Below are 20,025 nucleotides of genomic sequence, written 5' to 3' on the forward strand. Positions count from 1 at the left end.
TTTAGGGGAGTTTACAGAATGAGACGTCCCTCAAACACATGGCCCCAAAATAGATTATCAAATTAGCTTTCTAATCTCAAATACCTTTCATTTGAGCCACATATTGGCATGCCCGAAAAATGTTCACCCTTTTGGGGAACGGGTGATGCCCTAAATACATGGTCCTACATTTGGATATCAAATTCGTATTCTACTCCCAAATACCTTTATTTGAGCCCCATATTGCGATGGTCACTAAAAAATTGCTGTTTGTGGGATATTGTGGGAAAGGGGTAGACCCCCAGAAAATTGGTCCCGAAAATGGGTATCAATTCTTGTTCTACCCCCCCTCATTTAAGCTCCACATCGACATGGTCGGTAAATATGCCCGATTTAGAGGTGTTTTGGGGAGTGGGGTGGTCCCCCAAATTCTAAGCCCTGAAAATATATCAGCAACGTGTTCTTTTCTCACATATCTATATATGATTTATTTGAACCCCATATTGCTATTGGCCTCAAAATTGGATATCAAATTCGTTTTCTATTGATCTCATTTAAACTCCTTATTGCAAATGTCAGCAAATATATCCGGTTTGGGGTATTGGCCCTAAAAATTATAAATATTCAGTTCCATATCGGATATTGATATCCGATACGTGATCTACTCTTAAATACTTATAATTTGAGCAAACATGACCGGCTTGGGGGGTGTTTTGGTGGATGGGCCTCGACTCATTGAATTGGCCTTGAAAATATAGATCGGATTCGTGTTCTACTTTAAAACTCCTCTTATTTGAGCCTCATATTGCAATAGTCAGAAAATACTCACTATTTGGGTGGTATTGTGGGGGTGGGGTGGCCCCATAGACACTTTTTCCGAATATTGATATCAAATTCGTGCTTTACACCCAAAGACCTTTCATTTGATCCCCATATTGCTATGGTCGTAAATTTGTCCCTTTGGGGGATTTTTTTGGTGAGAGGCGGCCCTCTAAACACTTGGTCCCATATTTGGATATCAGATTCATATTCTGTATTCAAATACCTTTTATTTAAGCCCCATATTCTCATGGTCAGTAAATAAGTCCTCTTTGGGGGGTGTTTTGGGGAAGAGGTGGAACCCCAGAAACGTGGTCCCACATTTGGATATCAGATTCGTATTTTTTTATTATTATTTTTTTTATTTTTTACTTGCAAATACCTTTCATTTGAGTCCCATATTGCTATGGTCGGTAAATATGTCCGATTTAGGGGTGTTTTGGGGGTTGGGCTGGTCCCCCTAACATTTGGTCCGACGATTGGATATCAGATACGTTTTCTTATCCTAAATACTTTTTATTTGAGTCCCATATTGTCGTGATTTGTCTATATATATGTTTAGTAGGTTTTAGGGTGGGGCGGCCCCCTAGGTACCCCATCCGAAATTTGGATACCAACTTTTTATTTTTGGGGTACTATATGAGAACACACAAAATTTCGCTTAAATCGCACCACCCATCTCCGAGATCTGGCATTTCTGAAAATTAGGGTAAGGTCGTGCGTCAAAATTTCAGCCAAATCGGATGAAAAGAGAGGGCTTAAGAAGTCAAATCCGGGTATTCGTTTGAATAGGGGCTATATCAGGCCACCTCTCGACGGATGAATTACAACACTTCCCGTGTTGTTATGTGGTTGTGAGGCATGGGTACGTGTGAAAACAGACGAGGCAGTGCTTGGAGTGTTTGAGAGAAAGATTCTTTGTAAAATATATGGACCAGTGTGCGTTAATGGAGAGTATAGGCGACATATGAACCACGAGCTATATGACGATGATAGCATAGTTACACGTATCAAAATACAACGAATGCGTTGGCTAGGTCATGTTGTCTGAATGGATAAAGAAACTCCAGGAAACAGGTCTTTAAGAGGCAAACACGGTGATAAACGCAAACCGGGACAACCAAAAGGCCGATGAAGAGATCAAGTGGTGGGAGACACTTCGAAACTGAGTGTGACAGATTATAGAAGAAGCGCAGAAGATCGAGGCTCTTGGAAAGTTATTCTGAGTTCGGCTAATGGCACAAATGTTCGGTCATACCTAATTAAAGTAAAGTAAACTAAGAAATTTTATCAATTTCGCTGAAATGTGGAACGGTCTGTTTTATTAGAAGCATTGATACTTTGTGATGAGTATTTAAAGTTCGCCTTGGTTGACTTAAGTCTTATTTATTTGTTTGGTTTTGATTTTTTTTTGGTTTTCATACCCACCACCGTGGGATAGGGAGTATATTCATTTAGTCATTCCATTGGCAACACTTCGAAATATCAATTCCCGACCCTACAAAGTATATATAGTTCGGATCTTCGTAAAATTCTAAGACTATTTAACGATGTCCGTGTGCCTGTCCGTCTGTCCTTCTATCTGTCTGTCGGTCTGTTGTAATAACTCTATAGGCTTCAAAAATTGAGATATTGAGCTGAAATTTGCCACAGATATGTCTTTTTGATGCACGCTGGTTAAGTTCTTGAATGGGCCAAATCGGACCGTATTTGGATATAGCTGCTATATAGACCGATTTTCCGATAAAGGGTCTAATGTCCATAAAAACTTAATTTTTCATCCGATTTTGATGAAATTTGAAACAGTGAGTAGTTTTAGGCCTCCCGACATTTGATCCAAATATGGTTCATATCGGTCTGCCGATAAAGGGTCTGAAGCCCAGAAAAGCTTTATTTATTGCCCAATTTCGATGAAATTCGAAACAGCGGATTATTTTAAGCCTCCCGACATCTGACCTAAGTATGGTTCAGATCGGAATATAGTTAGATATTGCCGCCGATTAGACCGATCTCCCGATAAAGGGTCTGAAACCCATAAAAACTTTATTTTTTATCCGATTTCGCTGAATTTTGAAACACTGCGTAGTTTCAGGCCTCTCAATTTCGAACCTAAATAATGCTTAGATCGGAGTATATTTACATATAGCTTTCATATAGACCGATCTGCCGATAAAGGGTCTGAAGACCATAAAAGCTTAATTTTTTATCCGATTTTGCTGAAATTTGAAACAGTGAGTAATTCTATGCCTCCTAACATAGGACCCAAATATTGTTCAGATCGGACTATATTTAGATATACCTGCCATATAGACCGATCTGCCGATAAAGGGTCTGAAGCCCATAAAAGCTTTATTTATTGTCCAATTTCGCTGAAATTTGAAACAGTGGGCTATTTTAAGCCTCCCGACTTCTGACCTAAATATAGTTCAGATCGGACTATATATAGATATAGCTGCCATTTAGACCAATCTCCCGATAAAGGGTCTGAAGCCCATAAAAGCTTTATTTATTGCCCAATTCCGCTGAAATTAAAAACAGTGAGTAGTTTTAGGCCTCCCGACATCTGACCTAAGTATAGTTCCGATCGGACTATATTTAGATATAGCCTCCATATAGACCGATCTCCCGATAAAGGGTCTGAAGCCCATACAAGCTTTATTTTTAAACCGATTTTGCTGAAATTTGAAATAGTGAGTAGTTTCAGGCCTCTAAATTTCGAACCCAAATATAGTTCAGATCGGTTTATATTTAGATATAGCTGCCATATAGACCGATCTGCCGATAAAGGGTCTGAAGCCCATAAAAGCTTGATTTATTGCCCAATTTCGCTGAAATTTGAAACAGTGGGTTATTTTAGGCCTCCCGATATCTGAGCAAAGTATGGTTCAGATCGGACTATATTTAGATATAGCTGCCATATAGACCGATCTCCCGATAAAGGGTCTAAAGCCCATAAAAGTTTTATTTTTTAACAGATTTGACTGAAATTTAAAACAGTGAGTAGTTTGAGACCTACCAACGTTTGACCCAAATTTGGTTTGAATCGGACTATATTTAGATATAGCTGCCATATAAACCGATCTCCCGATAAAGGGTCTGAAGCCCATAAAAGCTTTATTTTTTAACCGATTTGGCTGAAATTTGAAACAGTGAGCAGTTTTAAGGTTTCCTAACATAGGACCTTAATATTCATTAGATTGTGGGTGTTTACATATATTCCCGAGGTGGTGGGTATCCAAAGTTCGGCCCGGCCGAACTTAATGCCTTTTTAATTGTTCTGCTTTCTTTCTTTTGCCACTGATTGTCACCAAAAAGTTTGAACTCTCTTTGCTACTGTTGAAATGATCATTTAGAGCATCTTCCAGTTCTCGCCATTCGTCAGCGTTGGTGTTGAAGAAGAAGGGCTTAGATGTGCTGCCGAGACAGGTTTTCATCTGATGTTTGTCTAACTCATTGATTTCTAGTGAGTTGCAACTGAATTAAGAGTGCTTTGAACTTTGCTATGCTTATGGCTAAAAACAACAAACTAAGAATCACGGCTCAAACAGAATCACATTAAGCTATGTCTGAAGAGTTGGCTTAATCAGCTTTCGTTGTGGTAGCAGTTGAAACTAGTGGCCCTTAATTATAACACCATACTTTTTATCCATTTTTACTGAAAGTTGGTACGAAGAGTACAATTATGATCTTCAACAACCATCTAGAGAGTTGGGCAGCAAAAGTAAAACTAAAAGCGCTTTCAAATTCATTTTATTTTTTTCTACTATAGATTTAAAATAGCGATAGTCAAACCTTTCTTTCTCCGAATCTAGCATCTAATCTTTCTAACTTTGACTATAAAATAAAACACCAAAATCTATGGTGAAATTTGCATTGATAACTTTCTTATCTTTCATCCAGATAAGAGGGCTTTTTTGCCACCATATACGAGGTTCTATGCTACCTACGTAAAGTTTACCTTATTCAGTATGTGTGGGCGATTTAAACGGGAAAGACTTGTTAAATATTTGACGGAAGGAGAAAAAAACGTGAAAGTTAAAATAAAAAAAAAAAATTGTTTTTTTTTAATGCCAATAGCAAATACCAGCATTATACAAAATGCAATCGTTTAAGGCCGATGAATTACCCGAGAATCCTCGCGAGACTTCGAATCCGCTATCGACTTTAATGTTTTGGTGAGTTTGTTACGCGATGACTTTCGATTTCTGACCGTGTTTTATTGTTTATTGAGTCCGAATGTGTGTTCTTGATGACGAGTTCTACAAGCTTTTCAGCTGATAAGCTAATGTCTACCATGTGCTGCCAATATCAAAAAGTGATTATTTTTTGTTTGTTTTAGTTTTACAATGCCCACGTTTTTCAAGGGCCGCAAAAAAGATTTGGATGAAAAAGACCTTTATCGGGCCTTGAAGGAGCACAAATCAGGTAAGCAGCATATAGACTTCCATGACTAAACGGTATTAGAATGACAGAAAGACTTTTTTGATTTGTAAGTGTTGGTGAGTGCTTGACATGAATGTTTGACCGATAATGGTTAGTGATCATGATATTGGTCAGACATGGCTCTCGGCATGTCTGGGCGGTTGGAGACCCCATCTCACGAAGAAAAACAAGTAAAAGCGTGCCAAGTTCGGCCGGACCGAATCTTGGAAACTCACCACTCCCAAGATTCGGCCCGGCCGAACTTGGCACGCTTTTACTTGTTTTTCTTCGTGAGATGGGGTCTCCAACCGCCCAGACATGCAGAGAGCCATGTCTGACGAATATCATGGATTCTGCTAAAATTTATTCAAAATAAATTATGTTGAAGGGCATAATTTTTCCTACGTACCAAACTTCTGTCAAATCAGCAAAAATTAAAGCTTCTAGGAATTGAACAATGATGAACGAGAGACCAGTTTACATAAGAGCGATTTGAACCTAATTAGGCAAAGTTGTTAAAAGTCGTAACAGAACTCCGCATACAGAACTTCAGCCAAATCACACGAAAATTGCGGCTTCCAGGGGTTGAAGGATTCAATTTGTGAGATCGGTTTTAAGGGAGCTATATCACCTATGGAGGCCACCGTAGCGCAGAGGTTAGCATGTCCGCCTATGACGCTGAACGCCTGGGTTCGAATCCTGGCGTGACCATCAGAAAAAATTTTCAGCGGTGGTTTTCCCCTCCTAATGCTGGCGACATTTGTGAGGTACTATGCCATGTAAAACTTCTCTCCAAAGAGGTGTCGCTCTGCGGCTCGCCGTTCGGACTCGGCTATAAAAAGGAGGCCCCTTACCGTTGAGCTTAAACTTGAATCGGGCTGCACTCATTGATGTGTGAGAATTTTTCCCCTGTTCCTTAGTGGAATGTTCATGGGCAAAATTTGCATTTGCATATCAGGTTATAGACTGATTTGGACCGTATTTGGCACAGTTGTTGGAAGTCGTAACAGAACACCGCATGCAATTTCAGCCAAATCGGAATAAATTTGCGGTTTCTAGAGGTTCAAGAATTCAAATCCGAAGATCGGTTTATATGGGAGCTAATAACCGAACCAGGCCCGCTCCGCTGCGCCTTCTTTAACTCTCTAATAACTTTTCGGGGTGGGGATACTTCGCCCTGGATGCGGATATCGAATTCGTGCCATTGTAGCCTATGACGCTGAATGCGTTCGAATCCTGGCGAGAACATCGGACAAAGCGGTGTTTATCCCCTCTTAATGTTGGTACAATGCCATGCATGGTCATTTAAAAAATTTTCCCCAAAGAGACGCACTGCGGGACACCGTTCGGACTCGGCTATAAAAAAAGGTACCTCAACATTGAATTTAAACTTGTATCGGAGAGCACTCATTGACGTGTGAGAAATTGCCCCCTCGGTCCAAGTGGTAATGTTCTTCCTAGGAAAATGTTCTCATTAGGGGAGGGATGGCACCTCTGACATTTGGAGCCAAATATGGATATCAAATTCGTGGTGCACTTCCAAATCCCTTTAATTTGAGCCCCATATTGCCATGGCCGGTATATATGAACCGTTTGGAGGGTATTTTAGGGCTGGGGCGGCCACCGGCACTTTGCACTGAAAATGGATATCAAATTCATTCTTTATTCCCAAACGAAATGAAGTTCACTTTACCCCCCAAACACTTGGCTCCAAAATTGGATATGAAATTCGTTTTCTATTCTCAAATACCTTTCATTTGAGTCTTATATTGTCATAATGGGTCAAATAACCCATTTGAAGTATCTTTAGGAGGAAAAGCGCCACCTAGACTTGAAGGCAAATTTTAATGTCATATTTGTAATCTACTCCCCAATACCTTTCATTTGAGTCCCACATAGCCATGGTCGGCTAATATGCCCATTTGGGGGTATTTGGGGGTGGGCGAATTCCCATTACTTGGACCTAATGTTTTATGCCATATTCGTAATCTACTGCCTAATACTTTTCATTTGAGTCTCATATTGACATGAACTTCGAATATATCGGTTTAGAAAAGTTTTAGGTTGAGGAGGGGATGGGGGTGGGGGGGGGGCCCGCTGGGTACTTGGACCCAAATGTTAATACCATATTCGTTTTCTGATCTTAAATACCTTCCATTTGATACCATTATTGTGTCTATCGGACCACTTTCGAATATGGGTGGAGTTTTTGGGAAAAGGGGGAGGGGCACCTCCACCCGATATCTAAAAATTATAAAGCTCATGTTTCCTTCCAGACAAACTATAAAAAGACAATCTATAAAAATTTTAAGAAAATCGGTTCAGCCAAGTATCATATGTCTGGTTCAGCCAAGTATCATATGTCTGGTTCAGCCAAGTATCATATGAGTCTAATGACGTTTTTGAGGGGTGGCGTGACCCCCTATATTTCGATCTGAATTTTTTATGCCATTTTCGAAATCTACTCCCGAATACCTTTCATTTGAGCCCCATATTGAAATAAACGTCCAATATGTCTCTTTATGGGAGTTTTGGGGTTGGGGCGGCCCGATGGATTCTTAGACTCAAACTTTAATACCATATTCGTATTTTATTCTCCAATACCTTTCATTTCACTCTACAATTACCTTTCTACAATACCCTTTATTTGATATTGACCTATATTGTCCCGATCGGTCCACTTTTGATTTTGGGTTGTTTTTTGCCATAAGGGGGAAAGTGCGTCCCCCTTCCAATACCAGAAAATTATATAGCCTATGTTTCCTTCCCGACCAAACTACACAATATGCGAAAGTTTCGAGAAAATCGGTTTTGCCGTTTGCAGTCTATACGCAACAAACAAACTGAGTCCTATATCCGTGATTGGTTATTGTGCTCATTTTTGGCGTTTTTGTGGGGAAGACGTGACCCCCTATACTTCTACATGAAATTGTATGCCAGATTCATTATCTACTCCCGCATACTTTTCATTTGATACCCATATTCTCCTTCTCGGTTCACTTTTGATTTTGGGTGGTGTTGTTGGGGTAAAGGTGGAGGGTTCGCCCCCTTCCGTTATCAATAAATTATAAAGCCTATTCCTATTTCCTGACCATTTTCATAATCTACTCCCAAATACCTTTCATTTGAGTCCCATATTGTCATGATCGTCAAATAAACCTATTTTAGGGGGTTTTGGGGCTAGGGCGGTACCCCAGGTACTTGGACCCCACTTTTATTATCGTTTTTTATTATCGTACTCTACTCTTGAATACCTTTCATTTGAATCCCATATTGTCCTGATCGGTCCACTTTTATTTTGGGAAGTGGTTGTGGGGTAAGGGGGAGGGTCCGCCCCCCTCCTGATATCAAAAATTATGTTTCCTTCCAGACCAACCTACATAATCTGTGAAAATTTCAAGGAAATCGGTTCAGCCATTTCTGACAAACACAAATTGAATTTTATATATAAGAAGATCAGGTTAAAGACTGATTCGGACCGTACTTGGTACACTTGTTGGGAGTCCTAACAAAACATTGCGTGCAAAATTGCATCCAAATCGGATGAAAATTGACGCTTCCAGGGGCTCATGAAGTCAAATCGGGAGATCGGTTTACATAGGAGCTATATCATGTTATAGACCGCTTCGGAACGTACTTAACACAGTTAACGGAAGTAATAACAGAACACTATGTGTAAAATTGCAGCCAAATCGGACAAAAATTGCGGCTTGTAAGGGCTCAAGAAGTCAAATCGGGAGATCGGTTTATATGGGAGCTATATGAGGTTGTAGACCGATTTGAACCATAGTTTAAACAACTGTTGGAAGTCATAACGGAACACTACATGCAAAATTTCAGTCAAATCGGACACAAATTTGCGGCTTACAAAGACTCAAGAAGTCAAATCGGGAGATCGGTTTATACGGGAGCTATATCCAAATCTGAACCGATATAGCCCATTTGAAATCCCCAACGATCTACATCGATGTTAAGTATATGTGCAAAATTTCAAGCGACCTCTATTGTGATTTCGACAGACGGACGGACGGACAGGGCTAGATCGATTTAGAACGACGGGACGATCAAGAATACTTCATGGGATCTTAGACGCATATTTCGAGGTGCTACAAACGGAATGACTAAGTTAATATACCGCCCTCCTATGGTGGTGGTTATAAAAACACAATATTTATAATTTTAACAATAAACCTCGGATATCTAATCGTAACCCCATTAAATGTATATGAAGGTACAGAACAATTGCATACAAATGAGTTGGAAATATGGCACAAACGAGTAAAATCAGTTCCTAATCTTATTTACAAATGCTTTGTTTGCTTTTACCGCAAATTTTTATACCCACAATAGGGAGTTTATTAATTTAGTCATTCCGTTTGCAACACATCAAAATATCCATTTCGTAGCGTCGTAAAATTCTTAGGCGATCTCACGATGTCCGAGTGTCTGTCCGTCTGTCCGTCCGTCTGTTGTAAATAATTTAAAATTAGGCACAGATACGACTTTTTACTAAACCCAGGTTTAGTTCTTGAACAGGCCAAATCGGACCATATTTAAAAATAGCTGCCATATAGACCGATCTGATGATTAAAGGTCAGAAACGTATAAAAGCCGCGGCGTCCTATCCAAATATGGTTCAGATCGGGCTACGTTTAGAAATAGCTGCCAATAGACCGTTCCGCCAAATAAGGGTCTATAAGCCTATATAAGCTTTATTTATTGCCCGATTTTGATGAATTTTGTAATAGTGAGGTATTTTAATCCCAAATACGGTTCAGCTCGGAGTATATTTAGATATAGCTGCCCTACAGAACGATCTGCAAATTTAGGGTCAAAAACCCATAAAATTTGCGTTTATTACTCGACTTGCCGAACCGCGCCCACTCCGCAGCGCATTCTTTAACGCTCTTAAGGCCAAAACAGAATTAGTGCGTTGAGCTTTGTTTTTGAGCGTTGCGTTGAAAAATGTAACTTCGCAAATAAATCCCACAAAAGTTAAAGAATTTTCAAATTTGGCGACTGAAATCGAGCGCCATTCTGTGTCGCCATACGTCAACACTTTTTTTAGGCGTCAAAGTTCAAAATTCTTCAACTTTTGCGCGTTGCTATTGTGGTGTTTGTTTGCAAAGTTGCATTTTCCAATGCGACACTCAAAATAAAAGCTCACACGCTTATTCTATTTTGGCCTTTATAAATTTCAGCACTATATTGCAATGGTCGATATATTAGTCCTATTTTGGAAGAGTTTTAAGATGGGGACATTTCGCCCCGAATGTGGATATCGAATTCGCGTAATTGAAGCGCAGAGGTAAGCAAGTGATGCAAAATGCGTGGGTTCAAATCCTGGAGGGAACATTGAAAAAATTGTAAGTGGTGGATATCCTCTTCCAATATTGGTGCCATAAATAGAAGTCATGTAAAAAAGTAAAACCTTTTTCTGACTGCTATATTGAAGTGGGTAAATATGTTTTGATGTGGGGTTTGAGAGTGAGATGGCCACCCAAACACTTGGCCCTTAAAGTGAATATGAACTCCGTGCTGTACTCTCAAATACTTATTATATGAGCCTCATATTACTATAGTTGGTAAAGTCTTGTTTCCATTGGGCCCTATATTGTTGTGATTGGTCTATATATCCATTTGATGGGGAGTGCTTTTTGGGGGTGGGATGGTACCTCAAATATTTCGCCAAAATATGGATATCAATTTCGTGCTCTACTGCCATTTATCTTTCATTTAAGCTAAAATTGCCATGGTCGATAAATATGTACGTTTGGGAGGGCGTTTTGGGACTGTGGCTGGCACTCCACCACACTTGGCCCCAAACCTGGATTCTTTTTCTACTCTCAAATACCTTTTATTTGAGTCCCATATTGTCATGAAGGGTCAAATAAACTATTTGAGGTGTTTTAGATACTTTACCACAAATTTTAATGTTATTTTCGTAATCTACTCTCAAATTGCTTTCGTTTGAGTAACATAAAGCTATGGTCGGCTAATAAGGCCATTTGGGGGCTTTTTGGGGGTGGGAACACCTCCAATTACAGGGACTTAATTTTTTTGCCATATTCGTTATTTACTCCTGAATACCTTTCAGTGGAGTGATATATTGACATAGACGTTTAATATGTCTGTTTGGAGGAGTTTGGGCGGCCCGCTGAGTTCTTAGACTCAAATTTTAATGCAATATTCGTATTCTACTCTCCAATACTTCTCATTAGAGTGTCACATTGTCATAATCGGTCCACTTTTGATTTTGGATGGTGTTTTCGTGGTAAGGGGGAGGGTGCATCCCCCTTCCGATATCGAAAAATTATAAAGTCTATATTTTCTTTCAGACCTACCTACACAATCAGTGAAAATGTCGAGCAAATCGTTTCTACCGATTTAAATGGTCTGCCGTCCCATATAGTCCTGATTGGCTATATGCCCATTTAGGCTTATTTGGGGGGCGGTAGGGTGACCTCCTATACTTCAACCTAATTTTGTTTGACAGTTTTGTAGTCTGTTCCCAAATACCTTTTATTTGAGCCCCATATTGATATGAATTATTAATTTGTCTGCTCTGGGTATTTGGATCCAATTTCTAATACCATAAACGTATTCTACTCCTCAATACCTTTCATATGAAACCAAAATTGTTCTTATCGGTTCACTTTTGATTTTGGGTGGTGTTTTTGGGGTTACAGGGGAGGGTCCTCCCCCTTTCGATATCAATAAATTAGAAAGCCTATTCCTACTTCCTAACCATTTTCGTAATCTACTCCCGAAATCCTTTCATTTGAGTCCCATATTGTCCTAATCGGCCAATAAACTTTCTGGGTATTTGGATCCAATTTTTAATACAATATTCGTATTCTACTCCTCAATACCTCTCATTTGATACTCATATTGTCCGTATCGGTCCGCTTTTGATTTTGGATGGTGTTTTTGGGGTTACGGGGGAGGGTCCGATCCCCCTCCCAATATCAAAAAATTATATAGCCTATGTTTGTTGTTTTACTCTTCAATACCTTTCATTTAATATCCATATTGGCTTTATCGGTCCATTTGTCATTGTGGGTGGTATTTTTGGGGTAACGGGGAGGGTCCGCCCCCTGTTTTGGGGTGCTGGTACGGCCTTACTGATATTTCGTCCCAAGGTGGATATCATATTGATGCTTGTCTCCCAAATAACTCTCAATTGAGCCTCAATTTGAGTAGCTATATCCTTTGCCCCGAAAGAGGATATAAGATTCATACTCTATCCAAAAAACAAAATTTGAGCTACATATTGCTATAGTCTGTATAAATGTGTGGTTTAGGGGGAGCTTATTAGGTGAGACGTCCCAGAAATACTAGGCCATAAAACAGATGTCATATTTCAGGCCTTTTTGCCATAATCCACAAATATGTTGATGGGGCGGCCACCCACGCACTTAGCCCGGAAAAATATCAGCATCGTGCTTCACTCTCAAATTTATTTTATTTAAACCCCAATTGCCTTTAGGTTGGGTTGATTAGAGGGTGCGGATGGTAATCCATCCCACGACACTATGGACATACACATAAGCCAGTAATCGGCTCGTGATGCGCTCTATATACTAAAAAAAAGGAACCTCGAAAAATAAATAAAAGTTAGGAATTCCGTGCTACTTACAAAATCCTTCATTGTTTTCCATGCCACGTCCATAAGTTGGTTCATGTCTGGTATTGTCTACTTTTAAATACCTTTCATTTAGTACCCATATTGCCCAATGCGGTGAAAAAGTCCTGTTGGGGGGTTTTCTTGGGGTGGGGGACCTCCCCGAACACTTTGGGTAAAATTTGTTTACCAAGTTCGTACTCTACTCATAAATACCTTTCGTTTGATACCCATATTGTCCCAATCGGTGAACATGTCCGTTCGGGTAGGTTTTAGGAAGGGGCGTCCCCCCAGGTTATTTGATGCAAACATTTTATACAAATTTCGTGTTTTTGGGGTACCATAAGGTGGCATCCAAAATGTCGCGAACATCGATTACGCATTTCCGATATCTGGGGTTTTTCAAAAATTGGAGTATGGGGGAAGGGACCACCCCGCTTGAACGGGCCAAATCGGACCATGTTCAGATATAACTGCCACATATACCGATCTCCCGATAAAGGGTTTAAAGCTCATAAAAGCTTTATTTATTACCCGATTTCGCTGAAATTAAAAACAGTGAGTTATTTTAAGCCTCCCGATATTTGACCTAAATATGGATTAGAACGGTCCAAATTTAGATATAGCTGCCATACAGACCGATCTCCAGATAAAGGGTCTGGAGCCCATAAAAGCTTTATTTATTACCCGATTTCGCTGAAATTTAAAACAGTGGGTTATTTTAAACTTTCCGACATCTCACCTAAATATGGTTCAGATCTGACCTAAATATTGATCACCTACGTTATCCAATTTTCACCGGATTGTGACGAAAGGGGGTTTACATATATACCCGAGGTGATGGGTATCCAAATTTCGGCCCGGCCGAACTTAATGCCTATTTAGTTGTTTAATATAACTCCTATATCTATAGTTACATTCAAATATGGGCCGATTTGGATCATAATTGAACAAAGAGAAGCATTATACAAGTTTCAGTTTTAAATTTCAGCGAAATCAGGTGCCTTTTATGGGCTTAATGGCAGATTATGAAACAGACAGCAGACGGACAGACAGGCGGTATTTATATATATATATATATAGGGTCGGAAACTGATATTTCGATGTGTTGCAAACGGAATGACCAAATGAATATACCCCCTATCTTATGGTGGTGGATATAATATGTGCAAGCAATCTAAATTTCAGAGTTCATTCACTTTTGTTCGATATGACCGCCTTTCAATTTGACTCTAGCTCTGCATGAATGTAATCTGTCGGTATTATTGAGCGCTCAGAGCAATTATCAAGGCAAAAGGTGGTCACATCAAACAAAGGTGAATGGATTTTGAGATTGAGATAACTTCTACCCTTTTTTTTTCATTTGAAACAATAAGAAATATTTTTTAACAAAGATATGTTGTCGATCGAATTGGTAACATGTCAACTACCTTATAATCTATACATATATCCTTATCCTAATGTATACAGAGCAAGCTAGATAGTATTTGGAACAAGTATAAAGAGGTCCAATCAGCTTTTAGAAGCCCGCGAAACCGACTAGGAGACGCTTTTAATGGACTTAATATGACCCGATGTACAAATATACTAAATATCAGAAAAAAAACAGCAAAAAATGCGATTTTTATAAAGTTAACCCATCAACGCTGAATGGGCAAAAAACATCCAAACATTTATCGAGGCAAATTTCGTTAAGTGAGGAATACTCGCCTCTTTAGAGAAAAAAGGTTTCAAAACGTCCGAATTGCTTGAAAAATTCTTAGTGCTTGAAACAGTACTAAATCCGTCACGGGGGTACTACGGTACTCCTCGTGTGGAAAAAGTACTAAAGTACCGACATTTCCATCTCAGGTCACAGCAGTCTAGCATTCAATTATATTTAGGATGGATTAGTTTGAAAAGAGGGTGCAGCCCCATGCCGATTTGACATACACCTAAGCCAGTTGTGCGCTCAAAAACTATAAAGTAACCTCTAAAAAGAAAATTTAAAGTTAGGAATTCCGCGCTACTTACAAAATCCTTAATTGTTTTCCCTACAACTCCCCTTAGTTGTTTTTATTTCTGGTATTGTGACCCTACCTAAGTGCCGGTGTCTGTTAGCCGCGAAAGGCGAGCAATGACAAAGGGAATGCTCCAACGCCTCATCAACTTCCCAGCATGCCCTACACATGCTATCACTTGCTGCCCCGATTTTACATAAGTGAGCTCGTAGTCCTATGTGTCCCGTTATGATACCAATAGCTATACCGACCCCCTTCTTACTTCCTTACATCCTTTCGGTAATAGCCTCGTCTTCTCACGTTCTGGATACCTCCATAAGATTCTCGCCGTCCTGCCGACCGTTTCGCTGTTCCACAATGTTGCATGCGCATTCGTCGCCCACTACCTTAACTCGGTCTGCGTCGATCAGAAAGGCTTCGGGTTAACCAAGTTTATAGACAGCATCATCGTCTGCGCTTTCATTTCCCCTTACTCTGTTTTGGCCTGGCACCCAAACGATGCGGATTTTGCCATCCTCAGAGAAGGTTTTAATCTCCTTCTTACACTGCAAGACTGTTCATGACCTTAACGTCCTGGTTGTTATTGCCCTTATGGCAATTTTACTGTAGGTAAATATGTTCACACTCGACGTCCTCGCGTTAGCACCATACCACTTCACGCATTCTGTGATCGCTCGAATCTTCGCATGCGAGACCATGTTTTGGTCTGGCAGTCGAAAGCAGATCTCAGTCCCTGGGTTCTCAATGTAGGCCCCCAGGCCCACTTTGTCCTCTAGGTTTGACCCATCCGTGTAATATGATCTTCCAGATGGCAATACTAGGGTCCGCCAATCCAACACTGTGCCGATGGCAGCAGTGTCTCGCACTCGACTTCCGATGGGAAACCACTTCCCTTTCTTCCGATTTCCTATTGTCGCCTCGATTATACCGCGATGGTAAAGGGTGATTTTTTTGAGGTTAGGATTTTCATGCATTAGTATTTGACAGATCACGTGGGATTTCAGACATGGTGTCAAAGAGAAAGATGCTCAGTATGCTTTGACATTCCATCATGAATAGACTTACTAACGAGCAACGCTTGCAAATCATTGAATTTTATTACCAAAATCAGTGTTCGGTTCGAAATGTGTTCATTCACCGTAATGTTTCGTCCAACAGCATCTTTGAAAAAATACGGTCCAATGATTCCACCAGCGTACAAACCACACCAAACAGTGCATTTTTCGGGATGCATGGGCAGTTCTTGAACGGCTTCTGGTTGCTCTTCACTCCAAATGCGGCAATTTTGCTTATTTACGTAGCCATTCAACCAGAAATGAGCCTCATCGCTGAACAAAATTTGTCAAAATTTGAACACATTTCGAACCGAACACTGATTTTGGTAATAAAATTCAATGATTTGCAAGCGTTGCTCGTTAGTAAGTCTATTCATGATGAAATGTCAAAGCATACTGAGCATCTTTCTCTTTGACACCATGTCTGAAATCCCACGTGATCTGTCAAATACTAATGCATGAAAATCCTAACCTCAAAAAAATCACCCTTTATGAGCTGTTCCCATCCTCAATCCACTATCCTATCCTTAAGTCATAGCCGCTGTGGCTGCCTCACACTTAATATGTTTGTCAATCAGTCGGATATCTAGAATAGTCTCCAGTGCCCAAGTTGGCGTGGTGCTCTCTGAACCTGTTGTATTATCCTTACGTTGCACTTTTTCTCCATCGCAGTCTGCCAAACCACTAAGGCGTAAGTAAGTATTGGTCTAATTACGCTCCTGTAGAGCCAGTGGACTAACCTGGGTTTCAAGCCACATTTCGAGCCTACTGCCCGTCTACATCATGCCCAACATCTGTGAGCCTTCTCAGAATGCTCCTGAATGCGACACTTCTAATTCAGTTTCCTGTCCAAGATCACTTCCAAGTATTTGACCTTGTCAGATATCGAAATCGTTCTATTGAGGAAACGTAGTGTGTCAAATTGGCCCACCTTCGCCTTTCTCGCGAACAGGCATATTTCAGTCTTTTCTGGATTAGCATTGAGACGTGGGGGTCTAGCCCAGTCTCACGCCATTTGCAAGACCCTTTCGAACCTTCTGCAAAGCTGATTCGGATCCCTACTCCTTACTATAACTTCGTCTGCGTAGCACACGGGTACAAGACCCTCCTCTGTCAGCATCCATAATAGGTTATTTATGGCCACCCATAGGAGGGGCGAAAAAATGCCCCCTGTGGCGTGCCCTGTGCCCCTTTCTTTTTGGCATCGAAGGATTCTACCATTTTATGCCCAACCTCGTTCAGGGCCCTTGATATATGCATGCTGTTTGTATTTGAGCCACCATAGCGCAGAGGTTAGCGTGTCCGCCTTTAACGCTAAACGCATGGGTTCGAATGCTGGCGAGACCATCAGAAAAAATTTTCAGCGGTGGTTATCCCCTCCTAATGCTGGCAACATTTGTGACGTACTATGCCATGTAAAACTTCTCTCCAAAGAGGTGTCGCACTGTGGCACGCCGTTCGGACTCGGCTATAAAAAGGAGGCCCCTATCATTGAGCTTAAACTTGAATCGGACTGCACTCATTGATATGTGAGAAGTTTGCCCCTGTTCCTTAGTGGAATGTTCATGGGCAAAGGGGGACACCCCTTAGTTCTTTTGAGCGTGGTGGGGTGCCCTCAAGGTGGTAGCAGGCTTTTGGCCAACTTTAATAAAGTTGGTTGGATATCATGAGAGACATCATTGTACAAAATTTCAGCATAATCGGATGAAAATTGCGCCCTCAAGTAAAATCGGGGGATTTAATAAGGAAGCTATGTCAGGTTATGGGCCGGTTCGAACGAAACTTGAAGGACGATTGAAAAATGAATAATTTGAATATACTCGCGATGGGATCGATATTTTTATTCCAAATTTTATAGCTTATCTTTATTTTTATTTTATCATTTGCAGATACCATGGGAGAAAAGCTTAGCTACGCCTGGGAGCAAGAGGTTATAAACAGCCGAAAGAAAGGCAAAGATCCCAGTCTCATCAAGGCCACCACAAAAGTGTTTGGATTATACTACATGTTTTTGGGCATCTTATTGTTTGTCTTTGAGATTTGTCTCAGGTAAGTTATCCAAGTACTAAACAAAAATTTGCTCAATACTTAAAAAAAATTGCCAACTCTTCGTCGATTCAGGTGTTCGCAGCCATTGTTTCTGGGGTCTCTGGTGGCCTACTATGCCAACTCGGGGAGTAGCGATGAGGATCAGTCAAAGGGTTACCTTTATGCCCTGGGAGTTATTTTGACCAGCGCTGGCAGTGTATTTCTCATGTATCCCAATGTCATGGGCATAGTGCATACGGGCATGAAAGTTCGTGTGGCCATTTGTAGTATGATTTATCGGAAGACATTACGTTTGAGTAAGTTAGCCTTGGGTAACACTACGACGGGTCAGGTGGTTAATTTAATATCGAATGATGTGGGTCGCTTGGATACTTCGGTAATGCATATGCATTACATATGGGTGGGACCTTTGGAACTCATATTGGTTAGCTTTTTCATGTACAGGGAGGTAAGTGATGGTACAATTTATGCAAAAAAAAATGTTTTCATTAAGCCTTTTATCTATTTGACAGATTGGTCCCAGTTCCCTGATTGGTGTGGCCGTCATGCTTTTATTTGTGCCCCTGCAAGGCTATTTGGGCAAAAAGACATCTGTATTGCGTTTGCGCACTGCCCTCTGCACCGATGAGCGTGTGCGTTTGATGAATGAAATCATATCGGGTATACAGGTCATAAAAATGTATGCCTGGGAAATTCCCTTTGGCAAAATGGTAGCCCATGCCCGCCTCAAGGAAATGAAGGCCATTCGCCTGGTCAACTACATACGTGGCATAGTGGGCTCGTTCATCATGTTCCTTACCAGAATATCGGTATTCAGCAGTTTGGTGGGCTATGTTCTTTTGGGACAATTTCTGAGCGCTGAGAAAGCCTTCGCTGTCACTGCTTTCTATGGCATTTTGAGAACCACAATGACAGTTTTCTTCCCCATAGCCATTACCCAGGTGGCCGAGACATTGGTATCGTTCAAGAGAATTCAGAATTTCATGCTTCTGGAAGAAACCGAGTTGATGGAGAAGAAGGAAAAGGGAAATGGTTTTGTACCAGCCATAACTAATGAAAATGGAAAAAGTTTGGAGCAAGTTGAAAAACCATTTGCAGAAAAGGAGCCGGGAGTTGTAATAACCAATATGACCGCCAAATGGGATAGAAAAGCGCTGGAGAATAATTTGGATAATGTAACCTTGGAGTTTAAGCCCAGACAATTGATAGCAGTTATTGGTACAGTGGGATCGGGCAAATCCACGTAAGTTTTTTTATCTACTTCTATTATATAGAAATGAAATTGTTGCGCTTTGATTGTTTGTTTGTCTGTTCCGTATAGACTCAAATTTAAATGATTTTCCTGAAACTTTCACAGTAATTTTTTGATATCCGAAGGGGGAGCGGACCCTCCCCCTTACCCCTTTTCACGAAAACGCCAGATCTCGGAGATGGCTGCAACGATTTAAGCAAAGTTTTGTATGCCGCCTTATGGTAACCCAGAAACACAAAATTGGTATAAAACTTAGAGGTCAAATAACCCTGGGGGAACGCCCCACCCAGAATCCCATCCAAACGGACATGTTTGCCGATCGGGACAATATGGGTATCAAATGAAAGGTATTTAAGAGTAGAATACAACTTGATATAAAAGTTTGACACCAATTGCTGGGGGGCAAAAAAAAAAATACTAAAAATTACACATTTATCGATTGGAGCAATATGGGTATCAAATATAAGGTAATGGGAAGTAGAGTACGAATTTGGTATAAAAACTTGGTCCAAAACGGGCATGTATGACCAAAACCACAAAATGCGTATCAAATAAAAGGTCATGGGGAGTAGACTAAGACTCTGGTATACAATCTTAGAATAAAGAGTCTGGCGACCGCCCATCCTTCAATAGGACACATAGGTCGATCAGGGCAATATGGGACTGAAAGGGATCTTCCCCCTTACCCCAATTTTCACAAAACCTAGATCTCGGGGATGTGTCCATCGATTTAGGCAAAATTTCAATATCAAATATAAGGTAATGGGAAGTAGAGTACGAATTTGGTATAAAAACTTGGTCCAAAACGGGCATGTACAGGGTGGC

At 40.5% G+C, this 20,025-nt stretch overlaps 1 protein-coding gene across 1 annotated transcript in view; it reads left to right on the top strand.

Moving 5' to 3' along the window:
* Positions 1 to 4,875: 4,875 nt before the first annotated feature.
* The window catches only part of LOC106088555 (probable multidrug resistance-associated protein lethal(2)03659), a 36,259-nt gene continuing 21,109 nt past the window's right edge, over positions 4,876 to 20,025 (top strand). The window contains exons 1-5 of the mRNA XM_059369393.1: positions 4,876 to 4,973; positions 5,138 to 5,223; positions 17,789 to 17,948; positions 18,021 to 18,396; positions 18,461 to 19,191. Of these exons, the coding sequence (XP_059225376.1) occupies positions 4,897 to 4,973; positions 5,138 to 5,223; positions 17,789 to 17,948; positions 18,021 to 18,396; positions 18,461 to 19,191 (1,430 nt within the window). The 5' untranslated portion in view covers positions 4,876 to 4,896. The remainder of the gene's footprint in view (positions 4,974 to 5,137; positions 5,224 to 17,788; positions 17,949 to 18,020; positions 18,397 to 18,460; positions 19,192 to 20,025) is intronic.

The sequence above is a fragment of the Stomoxys calcitrans genome, chromosome 5 (genome assembly GCF_963082655.1).
Source record: "Stomoxys calcitrans chromosome 5, idStoCalc2.1, whole genome shotgun sequence".
Lineage (NCBI taxonomy): Eukaryota > Metazoa > Arthropoda > Insecta > Diptera > Muscidae > Stomoxys > Stomoxys calcitrans.